This window comes from Corvus kubaryi, unplaced genomic scaffold, assembly GCF_017639235.1.
Source record: "Corvus kubaryi isolate FWS band 111438036 unplaced genomic scaffold, C.kubaryi_AGA036_p1.0 split1-131, whole genome shotgun sequence".
Classification (NCBI taxonomy): domain Eukaryota; kingdom Metazoa; phylum Chordata; class Aves; order Passeriformes; family Corvidae; genus Corvus; species Corvus kubaryi.
In genome coordinates, this window is record NW_024582073.1 from 8,073,544 (window position 1) to 8,094,428 (window position 20,885).

At 40.8% G+C, this 20,885-nt stretch overlaps 1 protein-coding gene across 7 annotated transcripts in view; it reads right to left on the reverse strand.

The window, feature by feature from the left end:
• Positions 1–17,571: 17,571 nt before the first annotated feature.
• Positions 17,572–20,885, reverse strand: part of LIMCH1 (LIM and calponin homology domains 1) — a 178,186-nt gene continuing 174,872 nt past the window's right edge. For all 7 annotated transcript variants that reach the window (XM_042053845.1, XM_042053846.1, XM_042053848.1 and 4 more), the window contains one exon: positions 17,572–20,642. In XM_042053845.1, the coding sequence (XP_041909779.1) occupies positions 20,617–20,642 (26 nt within the window). In that variant the 3' untranslated portion in view covers positions 17,572–20,616. The remainder of the gene's footprint in view (positions 20,643–20,885) is intronic.

Sequence of the window (20,885 nt, forward strand, 5' to 3'; positions counted from 1 at the left end):
AGAAGCTGCAGTGCTCAATCTGCTTTACCATGGCTGAATTGACCCCTGAGCTTTTAGAGAAGGTGAGACCTGTATTACAAGTAAAGCAACCAACCAGCCAAGGGTGCTTTAAAGGTATCTCTCCTGGTCAGGCCTTGCTGCGTGAAGATGATGAGGTTACATTTTATGGCATGCTGTTGTGATTTGAAAACATTGAGAGATGACAACACACTACTATTTTTTGGCCAAGTTCACTATTTTGTCTACTAAAACTTGGGCTTTATTTCTAATACAAAGGTTTCAGCTTCCTACAGTGAATCTAGCTACCTGTCTGCTAGACCTCTCTTTTCTCACACTGTAAACTGATTTGCATTTTGATCTATCTTCTTCCTGGTAAGTTAAATAGGCTGTGTTCTTTATGTGTCCAACTATCCCTAAGGCTCAAACTTCTACAATTTTTCCAGATGTGGAACCACTCTCTCCTGTTTCTGAAGATGCCTTGCAGAAGGGATACTAGGATAGTACCAAACAGTGCAGTGTCTCTCAATAATGGTTCATGCAGAGCTAAGATCACTGTATTTCTGATCACAATTTCCCACTTAGGTATCTAAACTTCTCATTAGTCATTTTTGGAGATTTCTGTTCTGTCACTGACCCATAAATCCTTTCCCAAGCCACTGCTTTCCATGTTCTGGTCACCCCCACAGCAAGGGGGACCATGGGAGGCCTGAGGGATATGGCACTCATGATTCCTAAGGACCAGTGTGCCTGTGGCAGACCAGTTGGAATGGTTAATTCATCAACCTTCATGATTGCTCAGTCAGGTAGAAATGGATGGTTTGAAAATACACAAAGTTAACTTCTCCTGCCTGTCTGCAAATGCAGGAGTTGGAAAAGGAGTATTAGTTAAATGAATAACTAAGGTTGGTGCTGATCTTTACAAGCACAGAAGCTAGAGCAAGGCCATGGGGTACCCAGCAGGAGCCCAGGTAGGAAGAGGATGCCAAAAGGCTGCTTACCAGTGGTACCAGTGAGAGCTGAACAGGCAAGGTGATCCTTAACACTAAGAGGTGCTCTGGGGCTCACAAGGTAAGGAGGTCTGGACAAAAGGACCCAAGAAGCTAAAGATGCTCCAGTAAAAAATGAATGTAGTATGGGGGTTTTTTTCCCCTTGGGTTTACCCCCTCACATTGTTCAAATAAAGAATAATTTGTTATACAATCCAACTCAAATTCAATATGAGCATGTTGTATTTTGAAGGGGTCGGACGTAAATTCACATTGTGTGTTTGGAACAATTTGAGTGTTTCATTGTTTGCTCTTCTAAATACCAAGAGTTAGAATTCAGGTCTAATGTTGAATTTGGCTCTTGCACACAGCCTCACTTCCTTTTCTCCAATACATGAACAGAAAAATTAATTCCTGATTGCAGTATGACTCTCTTTGATGGATGCATTAATGCAAACATTAATTTTGCTACTAAGGAATACAAGGCCAGCATACAGGAAAACTACAATTAATAAAAACACTCCCTTTCAATGATAAGTAAGTGTGTCTAAATAGTTTAATCTTTATATATTTGCACTTATTTGAGTTATCAAACTTTGACCACCAATGGGAAAAGGAGATGTCATGAAAAGTGCCTGTGGTCCATCAGAATATATACTTTAAACACTCTTTTCCTTCCGCACTGTTGAAGTGTACCTGGCAGGAATCCCCTAAACAAGCCTGACTCCAGTCAAGGCTGTCAGCTCACTGCTGTGGTCTGAAGCATAAGCTCTTTCTGAAGTCAAAATCTGGGGTTTCTTTACATGGATAGGATCCCCACAGTACAGAGGGGGAATGGGACACAAAACTCAGTGTTAATTCCTAGACACCTGTGAAACTAGTACCTGTCTGTAACTCTTGATGCACATTTAGCCTGAATCGCTAAGAGTCAAAAAGCATTAATGTATAGATTACTCTCATCATCAGTAAAGCAGACCAGCACTATGAAGGCTGTATATCAATGGGAGATGAAGCCTTCTATTTCTGCCACCAATTCAATTTGTTCTTTTACAAGCTATCACCCAACAACTGCTATGAAAAAAGCTGGTGGCTTCATCCCAGGTGCTACTAAAATCTGGCTCCATCTTAGAAAAACACCTTTGTGCCTTGTGCTTCGCACAACAGCTCATCAAGTAGGCCAAGGAATGATTTGAAAGGAAAACCATCTTCTTGATTTGTGGGAACTTCATCCAGAAACAGCTCAAGAAATTTTAGCCGTGAAAATAAAGCTCATGCTTTCATATTTTAGGCTGAAAATTTCCTTTGGAGAGAGGAAATCCTCTTTTGGGCCGATCCTTGTCATGACTATCATATCAACAGGAAATAAAAATAGTTGCACTTAAAAAGAAATATTATTTCATACTATTATGACAGGCTAAGGCCTACTTCTTGCCATTTCTTTTGGAAAGAGAGGTAGTAAGGGAATGCCAGTGACATCTCTTGCTGCTTCAAAGAGTGTTTAAATTACATATGAAGTCTGTCAACAGTATTAGATAAAACTTCAAAGCGGTCTTGGGAAGTACAAGTGAGCAAAACTATGCCTTTCCAGCAGTCTGAAATCTAATGTCAGCACTGAGGCCTCTATCATCAGGCTTAGCATATGGATGGGGTCTTCAGAAGCATCCACTACAGTATTGTTTCACAGAAAGATGTTTATAGAAATAGAATCAATATGGTAATTTCCCCTAAGAGGAAAGCCTACCTGGGGAACAAAGCACACATTTTATGAATTCCTGTGGTTATTTCATTACAGAAAAGAAATGGAGATTGTGAAACCTGTGCCTAAGAGAATTGGTAATCTGGCATGGACATGGTATTTGGGAAAGCTTGGGTTGCTCTTTTCAGAGGCATGCATCGCCCAGAGCTTTGATACTCAGTGCCTTTGAAAGTTAATTCACTTCTTGAAACCTCCTGAGAGTGCCTGCAGCAGTCCCTGCCTAACGACATAGCCACAAACACCTGTGATTTCAGGGCTGTTAAAAACCCACCTATGGTTTGAAGAGTAAAGAGTGGAGGTTCATCCATCTCTTATCCATCAGCCATGCCAGGGACTTCATGCAGCAGCAGTAGTCTACATTTTCCCAGCCCACTGCCTTTCTTTCCTGATGACAAGGGAGCCAAGTCACCTACAGCCAGCTGTGGCACCCAGCAGTAACTTAAGTTCTGGGGCTCGTTTCCAAGAGGAGCCAGGAACAACCTCTTCCTTCCACATGTTTCCTTGTGAATAACCATGAAGAGGCTGGATTTGGCTCAGCATTGGCTTGCCTTCCTTTTGTGATGCTCTGTGCAGCTTTCTACCACTGTGGCTACCTGGGGTTTGTACGACTCTCTTCCAGAGAACCAAGAAGAGAATTCAGCTTCAGTGGGTGTTTGCCTCAGCTTTGCAGATGGGGAGTGACAGCAGAGCTGCTACAAGGTAGAAATTTTAATTCTCATTGGGGTTTATCATAACTGTGTTAGTGGAGTTCAGTGCAAAGTATAGTTACACAGATACACTCCACAGGCTGTCACAGGCTGCAGGTTATTTCCACTTTTTTTTAACTTAGAGAGTCTGACATCACAGTTTGAAATAATCTCAAAACATTATTGTCAAGAGAATTCAGAAGCTCTTGGCCCTGTATTTATTTCACAATATCAAAGTGTATCTAGAAAGAGCTACCAAAATGTTTGTGCTGTATTGTCTTAAAAAGGTTACCAAAAGGGGTGAACTCTGGAAATAAGCAGTTCAGGAATCTCCATAGATAATATTGCAAACAAAATGCTGCCACAAATAGCATGCACATATCTGAGGAACTCACTTTAATGCTAAAGTTATACACTTTATTTAAAAACTGTGTGTCTCTTCATTTTTAATAACAAAATCTTCCTACATCTGGAAGAAGAGGTAGTTAAAACTCTATCAGCTGCTGCTGCATGCACTTGTAATGCATTATGTGACAGCCTATCTTAGAACAGTGATGCTTTAAACATGCAGATCTAATTATCACTAGGACTATCTCTATGGAGACAAGAAGTTAGATAAACATGGTGTGGGTAGTTTTGTCCTGCTGTAGGAAAAGAGGATGCTCTAGATGGATGTCTAAGCCCTTCGCTCCCATCATAATCAATTCCCACTGGGAATGTAGCACTCCCGAAGAATTTCTGGGCTGATTCACTGACTATCAAATCTGGTGCCATTCACAGAAAAGCAGTAAGAAGGAGCAAGGGCACATATCATTCAAGAGAAGTGGAAAAGTTACTTGTATTATACAGTGCTGTACTGTATAATACTAAGTATGAATACTAAAACACTGTAAAGACTGGAGAAATTAGACCAGGCACCTCAGGTTTTTACCTATTTAATCTCACCTTTCAGCGACCACATCACTCGACCTCCTTCCCAAGCTGGTTAGAGAAAAAAAAAGTAGGATAATACGTAACAGTGTGATCATTTGACTCCTGACTTGACTTATCCTAGAACCAGAAAAAGGGGATACTCCCAGTCACTAGATAGTCAAACTGAGACTCATTGCCACAAGATTGGGTTGATGTGAAGTTTTTAACTGAATTCTGAAAATCCCGAGCTCTTAAGTAAGAATATCCAGGAGGTACAGCTTCAGTTAATAAAATATTCTGAAAGATTTCTGACATAAACCCACCCATTTCAGGGTGTAAGCCAATCTCCACTTATTGAAGGTGAGACCTTTAGTAAAAACTTTTCACCAACAAATTTCTTGTGTGTTCTTCTATATCAGCTGCTGCTGTTCAATTCTAGAAATGAGTTTACGAACAGTAGATCACAAGTCTTAGGCTGTACACCACCCCTTATTTCAATATTCTAATAGCAAGTTAAAGCATACCCTCTCAGATTTCCCTCGTTTACATGGCTTTATTGTCTTTTTGTTTGGTAATAGTCCCTGTTATATTCACAAGGTCAACTTCAATCCTGGCCACAGTACATTCCACAGCTGAAGTCAAATAAATCTTCAAAAGTGATTAATTTTTCCTATTATTGCTGATTACTTTCAGTGATCAATACTTTCACTGGTGTATACCACTAATACATTTAAATGTCAATGTGGGAATCAATTAACTTCAATTCTTTCAAAGATCATGACATTTTGTTGTTGCTGAGATTTTTGGATATATACACACAAACTTATGACTACATTTGTCTTTAAAATTGTCCAGAATGATATGTACAAAACCTCATAAGTATAAAATGCTTTAAAATAATTTTTATAAAATAGTTAAAAGGAATAAAAATGAAAATATTTAATCACATAAAAATAGGCATATTAAACCCCCTGTAAATTCTAAACCCAGTTACATGTGAATCCTGAACAAAAAGGGGTTTCTCTAAACAATGAAAAATATTAATGATACAAGAGAAAATTCAATTTTATAACTGTGTATTGTAATTCTCTATGATTTATAAAAGGCAAAATTCAGATATGCTATACAATATATTATCATTATGGTGCGACTACACTTTGGTCTAATAGAATCCCATTATTTAGAAATGGAAAAAGAAACCCCATTAGATTATAGGCTTAATTCCCTGCCAGTGCTGAGGTCACAGTGCTTTCACTCTCAGGCTTGTCTGTGTGAAAGCTGCTGGTACAGTTGAAGAGTTTTCTTGAGCAGGCAGAGATACTGAAAGGCAAGAGGAGCTCTGTGTTGACATTAGCAGTCCCATGAAGGAATAAAAATAGCTGTAGTGGGTAAATCATCTTAATTTATAATTTTAAAGAAGAAAAATCTATTAAGATTTGGGGGGCAAATACCCCAAAAGGGCAATACACAGCAGTACTGTCAGTATATGAGGATTAAGGGTCAACTGAACCAAAGCCACAACAGTGCTTTGAAATGAAAGTAGTCCTAGAACAGCATGAAGAGCCTTGTAACATACCTGAATGCGTGAGATTTTTCTGGACCTACAGCTGTTGAGACGTTTCAGCTGATACTGGCTTTGATGGGATCTACTCAGCCTAACTTTTAAGAGTAAAACCACATATTGGGAATCACTTAGTTTTAGCCTGAAGCTGAAATGAAGTGGGAGAAGAAAAGCTCTCTTACAGGCATTTCACTGGGGTAGTAGGGAAGAGAGATGGATACAACAGATTGATGCCCCAAAAGTCCCCAGCAAAATTATACCTGTTGTGGGCAGAACAGGTGAGAGACCTTTAAAAACTCTCCTTTCTGAGTCCTCAGGCAGAGGAGAAGGTAAGGGGGAGACATGCTGCTATGTGTGTCTAGAGGGCTGTGATCCCACTGAAAATCAGGTGTGCCAAAGTCTCTCCATAGCCTGCAAGTGTGGGCTCAGAAACTCCTCTGTGTGTTTCTTTTGTATTTCCCAGATCAATCTAGGTTCTGCGATCTCCTTTTCCCCCCGATGATAAATTAGCCACAAGGGACATGCTCTCTGAAGAGGCTCCTTTGGCATGGCAGTTTCAGGCAGAGAAGAACTCAGGTTTCAGCTGAGAGTATCCTGCTATCCAGGGGGGAGTCATGTCTCCCAGAATTTTCTGCACAAAGGTAAAAGTTGAGACGTGTCTTCTGAGTTGTGCTGAATTTTTCTTACAGGGGACAGGTACACTAGAAATGCAATTTATTCTCCTCCATAATAACTATTTCTTCCGTCACAGCAATCACAGTCTCCATCCACCCACAAATGGCAGCAGGGCTTCAGGGGATTGTCCAACCCATTGCCACACAGTGCACCAAACCTGCTTTTATATGTCACTTGTTTTGCTCATTGAGGTTATGAATTGTCCCCAAACAGTTTTTCTTCATGAAAGTCATTCAGTTTTCTGTGAGCACCTGGACCCTCCCTTCCCCCCCAGGCACCAAACTGCCACACAGATTAGGGAGTTGCAATGACAGGTTTCAAAATGCCCACCTGTTGCCATCACTGCCGACAAGCCTGTGCTGCTGACAAAACTGTCACCTCATGCTTCAAGGAGCTGTGGAAGAAAAATTTGCTTTTAGCAGAAGGGTTTCTATTCGTGTATCATTAAAGGGGATTTGTGACTTTAACAAACTGGGTATTAACCATGCTGCTGGCTGCTGTACAGAGATATTAAAATTATTGCTTACTATCAGTGGCAAAACTGCTGAGAAATAAGTTTTCTGTTACTGCGTCAGGAGGCACAAATTGCTTAATCACTTGTGTCATTTATAACAATAGTTATAAAAACATATCAGATACTGCTAATCAGTGCAGCTCCATCTTATCCATGAGGATACAGTATTTCAAAACTCACACCAAGTTCCTGTTCTGAGAAAATAACTTCAAAATGCTTTTTTATTCAGTTGCCAGAGCATATTTTTTAATTTTTAAAGTCCTGGGCTGAGTAGTTGACTCACTAGCATACAACTCAAACAAATGAGATATCACTGATGGAAAACTGATGGAAAAGAAGATTTGAACAATTATACAGAACAGATAAGCCATTAGCTTCTCCCACGACCTAATGATGAGCTCTGCTGGATCATTCAGGCTACAGCCATAATTAAAACTGGTTCTGAGTCATTCTTTTGCAGCAGAAAACATTAACAAAAAGGAAATCTTTGGCAACCTCCATGCAAGGGAGGACTAGGATGAGACTGGTGTCTGACACAGGTAGGACTGAAATGTTTTTGAAATATAAAGCGATAAGAAAGAATTGTCATTTTATTTAATAAGCTACTGTTCGGAAGCATAATCACAGCCGAATAAAGACCTGAACATGCTTTTCCACCTTGTATCACCTGTGGGAAGGCCATTATTCAATTATGCTAAATGTGTTACATTATTCTATTTATTCCATGCTTAAATTAGTCAGCTGTTTCAACCACATCTTTCATCCTGTTGCTTTAATTAGTTGATATATGTCATTTCTGTATTTGACCTCCTCTTGATGGAGACACTAACAGCCCTATTTTTGGATTGGTTTCTTTTTTCCAATTGAGAAGCATAATTTTGTGATAAATGAAGTGTGAACCCCATTCCACGTGGCCAGTTTGTTCAAACCATCTCAAAAGCTCCTTGTGAAATAAGAAGACCTGCTAGGTCTGTGCTGCCAAAAGGAAAGCATTAAGGCTGTTTATTGCCATCCTTGGCCACTTTACAATTACAAACACAATTGCCTTTAAACATTCCAATTTAGAAAGAATATATGCAAAAGTGTTCCTAGCTGTAGGCTCATTGCTATTCAAGCAACCCCAACCACAGTCCTTGAAGCAGGTGGCCTCCTTTTTGGCCACCCCAGTATTTTCAGGAAACAACTCAGCTTCTACTGGTAGAACAGTATACATAGACTTAATAGGGCTGGTTCCTGGTTTTGCCCAGTTGGTCAGGGTTTTTCCTTCAAATTTTCTATGTTCAGACCAAAATTTCATTCTAAATTGCCTTCCCAATGGCTTACCTCTGTGAGGCATCTTCTTCAGGTACAGTACTATGTAAATATTACTGCAGTGGCCAGAGTTAAGAAAAACATTTACTTCTATGCCATTTTTTCTGTGTTTCACCAAATCAAATATTTAACTATTCAACAGCATCTGTTAACATGCTAATAACTGGATAAATAAACCTAATGCAGGCGAAACATATTCTGCAATCCAGAGTACTCCTGAGGGACTTTCTGTTGTCTTTAAAAGTGACCAGGGGGAGCATGAGAAAAAAACAAACATGAAATCAGCCCACCTAATGGAATGGTCCCTGCTCTAGGATATACTTTTAATAGTTAATTAATATTTTTAAAATACTTTGATGAAAATATATGCTTAGTTTTATTCTATTTGAAATAATTCAACTGGCAATCCTTTTTCAGAAAGAAAATTATTGTTGCTGCCTCACAGCTCAAGTTATTACCCAAAGTAATAAGCTTGGCAAAAAAGCCTATTATTTCAATTCTTGAATAAGGACTCCGTTCACATGTCTAATGCCCTGTGTAAGAGAATTAGCAGAAACTCATCTCAGTGTGGTTTCAAAAGAGGAAACTAAGCAGACAGCCTTGTTAATTTAGCATATAGACTTGGAATAAAGTACAACATCCATCATCTCTTGAAATTAAATTAAAAATTGGTCTTGTGTCCAAAGAGAAGGAGCCAATTTTCTGCTGGAAGCAGAGTCTTGGAAGATCACTAAAACCCTTAATGGTTCTTTCATTGTGGGAGCCAATATGAAAGAAAAACCAGTTTGGGAGTTCAAATTACCCCTCACATTAAATGCTACAACATGTGCAATCTTCAGTTTGGGCCTGTTGCTGTTGATGCAATGCTTTCTGTCACCCCAGACACACAGGGAATTCCTGCTGTGTGTCTCTCCTGGTCCTTACAATCTCCCCACGTGCTACTGGATGCTTCAGCAATGCTGAAGAGGCTTTTGCATGCAGGGTGAAACACCCGTCCTTACCATATGTCGTGTATCGTTCTCGTTCTCCCACAGTAGGTTCTTATGTGTGATAAAAAGATGCTTGCAAACACACTGAGATTTAATATCTGGGGAAAGGGAAGCCTGAAAATATGTTAACAAGATTTTCAGCATTAAAGACAATTTTGTTTCAGATTTCAGCTGTTAAACATCTTAATTTGTTTTGCTTTTTACTCCAGTAACATAATGCTAATACACTCTGACAGCTTGTGACTCCACGCTGAGGAGGTTTCGCAAACCAATCTCTTTACTTGAAATTTGATTTACAAAGTGCCTTAGTCCTTTAGCTGTGTGGCAGCAGTCACCGGCGCTACACTTGTCATGACTTAAAGTAGGAGCACGATCTGGGCAGCTTTTCCTTGTTTGTTTATTTTCTCCTAGTGAAGGATTCACGGAGATGAAAGAATCCTTTTAACTATTTAATGTTCTCATCCATCAATAACCTCAGTCCAGAAAATACTGCTGTGCAATGTCTGGCAAAGGCCAAAGGAAAGGGTGGATTTTTTTGTTTTGAGGCATATATTAAACTCCTGGTGCAGAACACAGGTAGCATCTATGCAGTTTTTTTGTACCATATTTGTTTTGGATGTATTGATCTAACAGTTAATGCACAAATCTTTTGGATTCCATGTTTTCCTTCCAGCCCAACCTAGCTTTGGCTGGTCCTCTCCAGGAGTAAGCTCAGCTTACTTTCCAGGTGTTTATCCTACATACAGCTGCAGGTCACTGCTGAGCCAGCAGGACCGCTTATTCAGCTATAGACCACCCCCAGCCTTCTGTGGGCCATCATTTTCCTGAGAAATCAGGTTTTTGACATGTGAGGAGTACATGAAGTGGCACTTCATAACACAAGTCCATGCAGAACAGGCAACAAAACCAGTAGATAACCACAAACATTTGCTCTCAGAGGCAGCCCCCCAGGCTGTGGCCTGCTCTTGGCAGGGGTAGTCTGCCACATGCACGTGGCTTGTATGGATGGAGCATATCCTGTCACATCCCAGCATCCTGGCAGGTATGTTACATAGCATAACCACCTCCAAAGGATAAACACCATATGGACTATTCCTTTGAGTCTTTCTATAATTAACTGGAGAAGCTGATTTGGCACCAAAACTTAGTGAAAAACCTTTTCTTCACCTTTCCTCCAGCAAATAAATTTTTAGATGTTTTTAAAATTATTTATTAAAATAAAATGTCTGTTATTCTCCAGGCAGAAGGTGGTGGAAACAGCAGTGTGGATGTTTCCATCTCTCCTTCTCCATAGAGGAGACATTGAAGCCAAGGTAACATCATCTAGCTCAGAAGTCAATCCTATAAAGAAGAACAGAAAATAAACCACAGCTCCTGCCCCACTGTGGCAGGCATCACTCATGAAAACAATGTGCTTACACTTTTAAATCTCCTTTCTCTCAGAAAAGGAACACCTTTTGCCATCTTTTCTCTCTAAAGGGCGTTTCCCCAGAAGGGTTCAGCTTGCCTCACTGAGCTCGGAGCACAGGAAATGATCTGCCAACGCCGACAGGTCTGTGTGCCCAACACCAGCCGCCTGCAGGGCGATGCTGCGCTGGCTCCAGCCCAGCCGCTGCTCCCGGCGGTCTGGTGTAGGCAGGGCGAACTCCGCTGCTGCTGCTGCTTTGTGTGCCGTGCTTCTAGACAGGCTGACTCCACACTGATGGGCTTCTTGCTCTGGCGATTTTTGCTGCAGTACTCAGATAGCCTGGTCCTTCTGAACTCCACAGTCATTATGCTGTAGTCACAGTAGCTGGTAAATGCATGCAAAATGCTTTGGTTTGGTTTTCCTCTGAGTTTCAAGCACATTTATTGTCAGGTTATAGGCTAAATCAAAATCACAAGTAAGACATTCTTTGCACAAATTAAATGGATCTGTGACCCATGTATTCATTTGTAAATACAGGTAAACAGTATTTTTCTGTCTCACAGTGGTGTTTTTAAATCTGATTCAACTAACCACGGAAATGGGCTTCAGTGTTTTCTGGTGATGATGAGCTCTAAAAACCTGAAAACCACGTTGAGCTACCTACACTTTCATATAAGACCAGTGGCTCTGTACCTGAGGCCTGCTAATGATGTCTGCGTATCTGGGAGTGTGCATCAGGTATCCTTGAAAATCCAGGTGTTTCCAAGTCTCTGACATTTTGTACTCATGTATTGTGGCATTCAAAATGATTCAAAATCTAGCCCAAGTTATTTTATATTACTGCAATAATAAGGAAGTAATTGATATTTGTATTCAAGCTTCAGCTCAGTACTGTCAAAAGAGATACATATTGTCATAAAACCGTAAATAAATAAAACCGTACTTATTCCCTTTCCTGGATGACAAGTACTATGGCAGCCTGTGGAGAGACATGTCCTCTTACATTTGCCTTGCTAGCCACAAGGTTTTAATAAAAAGTCTCAGTGCAGCATGCGCACCTTTGCCACACTTGGGCTGCTCCAACCATCTTCTTGCGCACCTAGTTCTGCTAGAGCATTCCCCCAGCAGGCAGTGCTGCCCTGTTTGCTGAAGTCTTGCCAAAGCCCACCAAGCAGCAACGTGGGTTATTTTACAGCCCTTTGTTCTAACTGAACATGCACAGGAAGCAGCTGGGAAATGCTGTATTGATTAACTGAGAAGAATTTCTAGCTTAAAAATTAAAATCTCCAGCATCTGAGGGAAAAAACTGAAACTGTCTGTATCAGATGCACAGCAAAGGTGCAGAGAGAGCAGCGGTGCCCTGAGCCAGGCCAAGCTGAACGGGCAGCCAGGCAGAGCCAGCTCCAGCCAAATGAGCCTCCTGGCAATCTGGGATGTGCCATGGGGGCACAGCTGGATTTAACTGGACTCAGAACAAGGCTGAGAAACTGGTTATGTCCTAGGCTGATAACAAGAGGGGAGAAGTGCTACAGCTCCACCATTTACCTTCTGAGAGCTTGATCCTCATTGAAGCAGTTTTTTCAAGATAGGCAAACAGTTCCTGGAAGTTGGGATGCATGCCTCTTCTGCATCCAATGATTCACTCGCCATTCCATTTTACCTTGCCTATAGCTGGTAGGAACTCAAGTTGATCACTTTTTGCATCAAAGTTTACCAAGTACAATGCAAGTCTTCAGCACCTGGGGTAACAACACATGAGGGTTATTGTCAGCTGGAAGTGTGTGAAAACAGCCACATGCTTGAAGAGCCTTGACACAGTAAAGAAAAACATATCTACATGTTTAATTATATTCGTGCTATAAGCAGATTCTAAGCATTCAAGACAGAGATACTGAGAAAACCAAGTATCAAGTGATTATATTCCATCATAAACTGTTTATTTGCACCTATACCTTGTTCAGTTATTTATCAACACACAGCCCCATGTGAAAAAATACAGCTTTGGAGATATTGCACCACCTACATCACTTTGAAGAAATGCAATGGCTGCAAATGTCGCTGGACATAATCATGCAGGCTTTTTTCCCCAGATATAAACCCACCTGCATGGATGACTTGCAGCTTGTGCAAGTGAACAGCTTTCTCCTTCCCCTTCACCCCCCGCCACTGAAAGGAATTACTGCAAAGGCAGTGCCACCACCTGAGCTCCTTGGAGTTTGGTTTTTCCAAAGGTTTCTCAGAAGTCCATTGTCTGAAAAGATGATTTAATGAGGCAAGCCTTGCCTCATGAACTACAAGCACCGTCCTTTTCTGTATAAAATGTAGCACAGTGAAGGCATCAGTTAGCTGTGATGATTTTGATTCACCACTGTGCATTGCTGCCAGGGACACACTGGCCCTCATGCTGCACAATATTGTGGTAGATGGGCTGCCATCACAGGCAGAAAAGTCAGCTGTCATGATTGGTTTTGAAAAGTGCTTTTAGTTTTGATTATCAAACCACAGGTAATTACACTGGACAGTATCATCCAGTCAAGTGAAATACTGTTTTACTCAGAGAAAAAAAAGCCTTAAAATTGCCTGTTTGCTAAGGACAGAAGGATATAAAAATACCAATCACAGGTTCCAGGAGAAATATAAGAAGAAACTTACCAGCAAAGATTTGCAAGAAATAAAGACCTCTATTTCTCTAAAAAAATATTTGGAAAATGCAGCTGCTTCTCCACAAGGTAAACACAGCTGATTCTACAGCAAAATCTTCCTATGACTTTCCACATTGCTGTGGGCAAAAGCACATTAGTCACTACTCTTGAAAGAGATAATGGCTTTTCAACTGCTGTGTACCCCGGTGTATCTGTGACAAAAGCTCTGAGAGATAACAGCTTTGGCAGAAGCAAAATGGAGAGGATGAGAGTTCAGGCTGGTTGATTGGCCTCTGCCACTGCTTGCCAGCACTGCCATCGTCACGTGGATGCACGCTGGACATGTAGGTGGCATTCTAACATACGTGGTTGAAAGTGGGTTTGTGAGGCTGCAAATTAATTTTAAAATTCAGCTTTAGTCCACTGGAACAGATCTGTAATTATATCAGTTAGTGGCATAGATCCCCTACTTTGCCATAGATCCCTTCTTAATGTCATCCTACCTGTTTCAAAATAAGAAGATACAAAATGCATTTAGGAGTATGGGTAAGATATGTGTTAACTGGCTTCTTTTTTACATAGAGTGCTGTCCTTTTATCCAATGTTTTAAACTCAGCTGAAGGCCTGTGAATACGTAGAACAACAAGACAGAATGCATTTCACAGGTCTATCTAACACTGCTGTCTTGATATTAAACCTATGTAAAGCCTAACTGGAACATGGCTGGGCACAGAGGGTTTGCAGGGTCATGTCTGGCTTCAGTGCAAGGCTTTCCCCCTCCAGCCTCTGTAAGCAGTGTCTTCCACTCCCCAGAGACCATGACAAACCATGAGCACTTCCCTCTGCCCAAGAACGGTTTCAGTATAAACCCATGGAACCAGGAAGGGCACCAAAAAGCATCAAATATGAGCCAGGCCAAATGTCTTCTAAAAAACCTCCAGAACACCAGTTCACGAAACAGTTCAGAGAGTTTCACCCTCAGGCTGGAAATGATCTGAGTGTTATCATTGTGTATCCATCAAGAACAACTTCAAACTGAGACTTGGTAACAGCACAAAGTCCAACACAGAAAGCCCATCCTGCAATCTAGTCTACTTCAACACATGAGTATTAATTAATTGACCACGCAGATGCCGAATCACTGGAATTCATTTTTCCTAAGAAAAGTTTGTAATTAGACTAACCCCTGCCCCCCACCCCTACATTTAACATCTTTTGGTAAAATAGCCACTTTGTTCTCACCTGGCAATGTTTAGATGTGGTCCCAGAAAACTGCATTTGGAGGTGACACCTTCAATCTGAATGATAGGGACATATTGCTATATGGGGGATTATGGCAACACCTCCTTGGAGTTGTGCACACTCACAAAGTTCTATAAACCACCCCAAAGACAACCAAAGAGCACCTGGCCACTGGAAAATAGGGGATAGCCATTGCAAACCCCCAAAGTCCAGGTCTCTGGAACAGCTGTTCCAGCATTACAACAAGGAGTTTCCAGAGATGAGGATAGCACGTCTCTGTTTCTGTGCTTGCAGTTGGAGTGGTTTTGTCTATAATCAGACGTAATAGAAAAAAAGGAATTTTTAAAATCTTGCTTTCTTTTCCTGTTTGATAAATTCTGTTATTTCAAGGAAAGATTTGCAGTTTGGTTAGTTTTGATTTAGTTTCTAGATCCATGACTGGCTTGTGCAGGTTTTAACCAGCAGGTCATCTGCTGAGAAAAAAATACATCTGTGAACTATGGATGTGGCATTAGCTAAGAGAATTTACAGCACATCACATGCAGTGAAGCAGATGGACTCCATGGATGAGTTAACAGTGACTTCTAAGATTATCTTAAATAAGGGAGAGGTTTTCTTCCTAAATGGCTTAAAACCCCATATGCTTTGGGGTTTAGCTAGCTTCACTAGCTACTCTTGCAGAGCATGGGTTTTTCCGTAAGATCTACAGAGCAGCAGCTCCCTCTTGCATGTTTAACTGATGCTACATTTTATAAAAAATATGAACTAGAAAAGAGACACTCCCCCAACCTCTCAAATACCACCTCCCCCCATACCATAGGACGAGTCACATCCTGTCCTGTACCTTCTATCTCTTTTTCTTGGGCTCTTATTACTTGAAAAACTTGAGCAGCTTCCAGTTTAGTCATTTCCCCTTATCAGGAAATTCAGATGAAATTACATTCCCACCGGAGGCTTTTAAAACTATATAGGACCTGTTTGCCTTTACAGGAGATATTTTACTGACATTTTTGTTTTCCCATCCAAGTGGTGGTCATCTGCACACTTTGAGTGCCCATAACCCCTTCTGATTTTCACTGCAGATGTGTCTCTGTCATCTTGTTCCCCAGTTACCCAACCTGGTAAAGGGGAGAAAAGGACAAGCCTCCACTTTGCAAAGTTTATTAAGTAACTACTTAACCAGCCTCCCATTACCAGGAAGGGGACCCATCTGAAACCACATCTTTGCTAAACTGGGCAGCAAGAACTGTACCTAAAGCTAATTTTCTAAAAAAAGTGGTAGCTGCCTGCTTTTAACTATGCTCCAGAAGAGTTTTCTGGATAAGGATTACTCACAAGGTAAGCAAGTTACTGATGTTCATCACCTGTGCCTAGAGCCTCCCACAGCTACCAGCACCTGGCTGTGCTCACTGATGACCAAAACACCTGCTAAGGAGAGAAGAAAAATAAGCAAAACAAAGTGGGTTGAATGGAGGAAACTGAGCCCTTGTCCTGACAGTCCACAGTGGGGGGAAAGGGAGGGATGGAGGCATCACACCTGGACAGGATGTAGAGGAGACACATCCCTTTTTGCATGGGGTATCCTCTGCTCTGATGTTCGAACCTTAGCTGTAACAGCCCACTCCTCTCTCCCATCACCTCCTATTTCTTCCATATGCCCTCAGCTTCATCCCATTGCTCAGCAAGCCACTGTCCTCTCCTGGGGCATGCCAAGGCCCTGTTAGCACAGTGGTTTCTCTCAGGGCCCTCCAGGCAGCCTTTGCTACCTGCAGCTGAAGGTCCTGGGGAGATGAGCAGGTGATACAACTCCCCTTTTACAAGGTATTCAAAATTATTTTGCCAGGTGAGTGCACCCCCAGTGGTTCCCTTTTAGGATCATAAATGACTGTGCAGGTCACATTCATTACAAAATAGTAATAATAATAACGATAATATTACAAAAAATCCTACCAGGATTGCCACCATTTACCCTGGCTCATAAGGGTCACAAACAGTGTTTGTCTGTGTGCCCAGCAGCCTTGGTGCAGAGCTGCTGGAGCAGAAATTGCTGCCTGACTGCCTCCAAATGCAGCCTCAGAGCAACCTCCAGCGGCAGCGAGCTGTTCCCGCAGACAGGGCACCGATGGCACTGCTGGGAATCCCAGCATGCCTCTGCCACCACAGAGAATGCTGGCCCTCACAGACACGCAGGAATAATGTATGACCAGCAGCACTGCCATTAAGGCACCAGGATAAAAATAAAGGAATGAATGAATTAAAAAAAATTAAATTTTCAGTACATCCCCATGACTCATCTAACAGCCGAGATGCTCTACTGGCACAAACCCAAACACGTCATCCACTTAAGACCCGATTAAAAAGTAGAAAAAGGGGCAGTTATTAGCTTAAAATTTTGTGTGAACTTTCTTCTGGTGACTGGACAAGTCACACACTTGTTGCGATTCAAGAATTAGTGAGATACCTCAGTACATGCAAAAGTCAGCACAGACTCCAGGATCTTTGCTACGTGGAAATGGAATTAACCAAGTACATATTTAGCATTGCCATATAGAAAGTGCTTTGTTGAGTGAAAGTCTGAGCCACAGTCCACCAACACTGATGAAAGATCTTCTGAGGACTTTGGGGTTACCTCTCTACAGTAAGCCTTCTCTGCTCATCTTTTACCACAACAGGCACACGTGCTCTTATGAATAGAGGGCTACAGCTTACAGTGGCAATCCACAGTGCATTTTGCCATCTCAGCTACGTCCTTTTCATTGTCTCATCTCATATACTAAGTCCTGGGGAGCACAGCTTGGCTCAGCCTACCCCAACCAAGCAGTAGCCTCTACTCTGCAATCCAGGTTCATGCAACAGAAGTTAGTTATAATAAGTAAAATCAACACCACCAAAGGTAATCAACATTTTATTTATAAACATACATTTACTATAAAAGCTGTTGAGTTTTAGACAAGTTTTCCTAATTTCCAGAGGCATTTTAGAATAAATAAAATAAAGGGAAGATTAGCATAATTGGTATTCAACATTAGCCCCAGCTAGGACAGCAATCCTTGTCCCTGAATGGACATGCAGATAAGGATGGTCCTCTTCTGGTTCACCAACCTTTACGACATTCACTGAAAACTACAGGTGTACTGCATCAATAACACTACATAGCAAGAGCAGGGAAAAAATACACCATGAAAATGGGCTTGTAAAATACAGATGGGTTATGACACCTGTTCAGATTCTCTGAAGTAGTAAGAGGCTAAATAAATTCCAAAACGTCTAAAACCCATTACATACATCGTACTTGCTCAGTAATAATAAATCATTTTTTGCAACAAATACATTTACATTGCAGTTCAAATGTAGGAAAGTGTTATTTTTTTCTGTTGCCAAAGTTCCTGATTAGAAATGTATCATATTAATGTGTTTAAACTGGAAGAAAAACGAAAAAAGTCTCAGCCTGAATGAATTTGCCATGTAAGATTCCAGACGGAATATAAAATCAAACATAAGAAGTTGGCATGTATGATTCAGGAAACTGTTGAAAATTATTCTGTGCTGGTGAATAGACATTCATTGGGGAAAAAAATCGTCATCGTTGAGCGCTGCATCATTTCGCTTTACGTACAACCAACTTTGCTAAAACATGCATATACAAAACTACCTGATAGACACTGGGATCAATTCCTAAGCAGCTCCAGAGACCCAGTGATGTGTCTGCAGTGCGATGCAATATCCCTCCCCCCTCGTTCATGCACTTTATCCCAGCCATGCTCCTAAGCCCTTTGGGCACTTATCCCTACAGGAATGAGAAGCGAACCTGACCTCTGAGACAACCAACCCTTTGATACACTTGGGAACTGATTTGCACATCTAACTCTATCACGTGGGTGAAGCAGTGCTAGAGGTTCATATCCAACAGATGCACAAGCATGCACAGTCTCATTTAAAAATTAGGTTCAGACATTATATATTCACATATCCTTAATGCAGCGCATGGAGTTACACAGATGTACTGCATCAGTTACGAAATCTGCTTCTTGAATTTCCATGTTACGCATTCTTTGTGGAAAAATGTTATAACAACCACAAGCAAAGAGTAAGCATCCTTGTTATCAAAACCCTTTAACAGTAAATCATGCAGGTGGTTGATCAAAATACAAGATATCACTTTTAGTTTCAAAACATTTGTCTGATTTATTTTTTTTTTTACTTAAAAATATTCCCCAGGTGAAGTCCATAAAGGACTTCAGCTTTTTGGATTTATTGCATCCATAAGTCATTGCTGACTGTGTGCAACAGCTTTGCATTTTATAAGGCACAGTATTAAGGAAGTAACATGTAACTTTCCAGGAGATAGTCACAATGTCCTCCAATGACATCACACGTGTGTGTTTGATGACACGCAGTTTTGCATGGTTATGCAACTCACTTGCAAGCAATTGTCTAGCATTTCAATAAATAATTGCTATCTAGAGAACAACTCAGAATTATTGCTTCCCTAATAACCACTTCATTTCTATTTACCCACACATCAAAAGACAACAGATATGCACATAGATAGAAGAAATCTCTACTCATTGAGTTTTATTGTGGTTTTAAGGCAGAAAAAGAACTTTTTTCCCTCCATTTGAAGATATTTTCAGTAACAGTTTACCAAAAAGAGCTAGGATATTTTACAGTTACAACACATTCCCTAACTTTGTCTGTGTATTGTAGATACCTGCTGAACCCCTGTTTCAATGAGCTGCTGGATCACTTTAGTAAGGAGCACATGCTTAATCAAAGAGCACAAAGGAACACTGTACCAAACACAGGCAAGGTAGTTTTTCTGCCAGCCTCCTCCCTGCCCATCTTCCATACTTCTGGGTTTTGCTGACTATTTTTGGGTAGTGGATGGAGGAACACAGGCTCAAGGTCATCTAACTCTCTGCCCCAGGGGGTACCCAAGCCACACGTGTTCCTCTGCATGAGATTTCAACCAAGTGTAATGTTTTCAAGTGAACGAGCAGATGTCCAACCCACTTGAATCACTGATTGGCAAGTTACATGCCAAAGAGAAAAGCTTCACCACAGCATCAAACTGCAACTCGGAGACTCACAACTCAGCCGGGTCTGCCTGCTCGGCCGCCTCTCCCCCACATCACCTTTCATCGAGTTTAATAACAATACAGGCTGCTGAACTTACTAAGAAGGATTGCTCCTGATGGGAATTTTTCCATTGTTAATGGTATGCAGTCTTTAGGTTTAATGAAGTAATCTTTATTTCAGAGAATATTAAGCTATAGGCATGAACATTACTTGAGGTACACAAACAAAAAAATCCTATGACTAAAGGTGCAATAATTTATTTGTTTGACTTCTACCCTCCATTGAAGGTAATATAAACACAAAATGCTTCAGAATTACAGGATGTATTATCAAACTAGTCTCTGTATAAAAAAAGTTATAGCTTCAGTTATAACAGAGAGGTCATGCTGTGATGTTTAGTTTTTCAAATGCACTGATTAGATGCTATCTTAAAATTACTTCTCAGCTCAAGTTGGCATATTCTATAAAGGTTCTGTAAACTTAAACTTTTTAATTGCTAGAAATATTAAAACAAAACAGCTTTATTGCATGTTTATTCTCTTATTACTTTCAAAAGAACAAGGTAACAGACTGGGTATCATAAGCATACCTGAAAGGTGGTTTTGTTTTGTTTTTATAGTACTTAGGCTTTGCCATCCCAAACACGGTCATACATATTTTGCAAATTTCTTAAGGAAGCAAAAACCAACGTATTGCATTTCAAAGGAGCAGGTGCAGCTTTGTTGTGAGTTTTTAAAAACGAGATGAGAGCCATCATGTCCATGGATTCAAGCTTTTACAAGTGATTGTCTGGAGGCAGCCGATACATATGAGAAGAGAGTTCCTTCTTGAAAGTTATTAGGACTGAAAGTCATGTCACAATGTAGTTGGCTGTCCAGCAGCTGGGTAAAAAAAAAACCAGAACAAGTAACTGGTTACAAATTTTAATAAACAAACATAGATTTTCCTCACATGATCTCTATAATTTAAAAAAAAACCAAAAGCATCTGGAGTTACATATATTTGTGCCCTGTTTTTCCTTCCTCCTGCAAAGCTGGGGCACTAACTACTACAAAGAAGGATTCAGCATAACTCCAATGGAAATGTATTTTCCTTGCCACACATTGAATGCATTCTGCATGAAG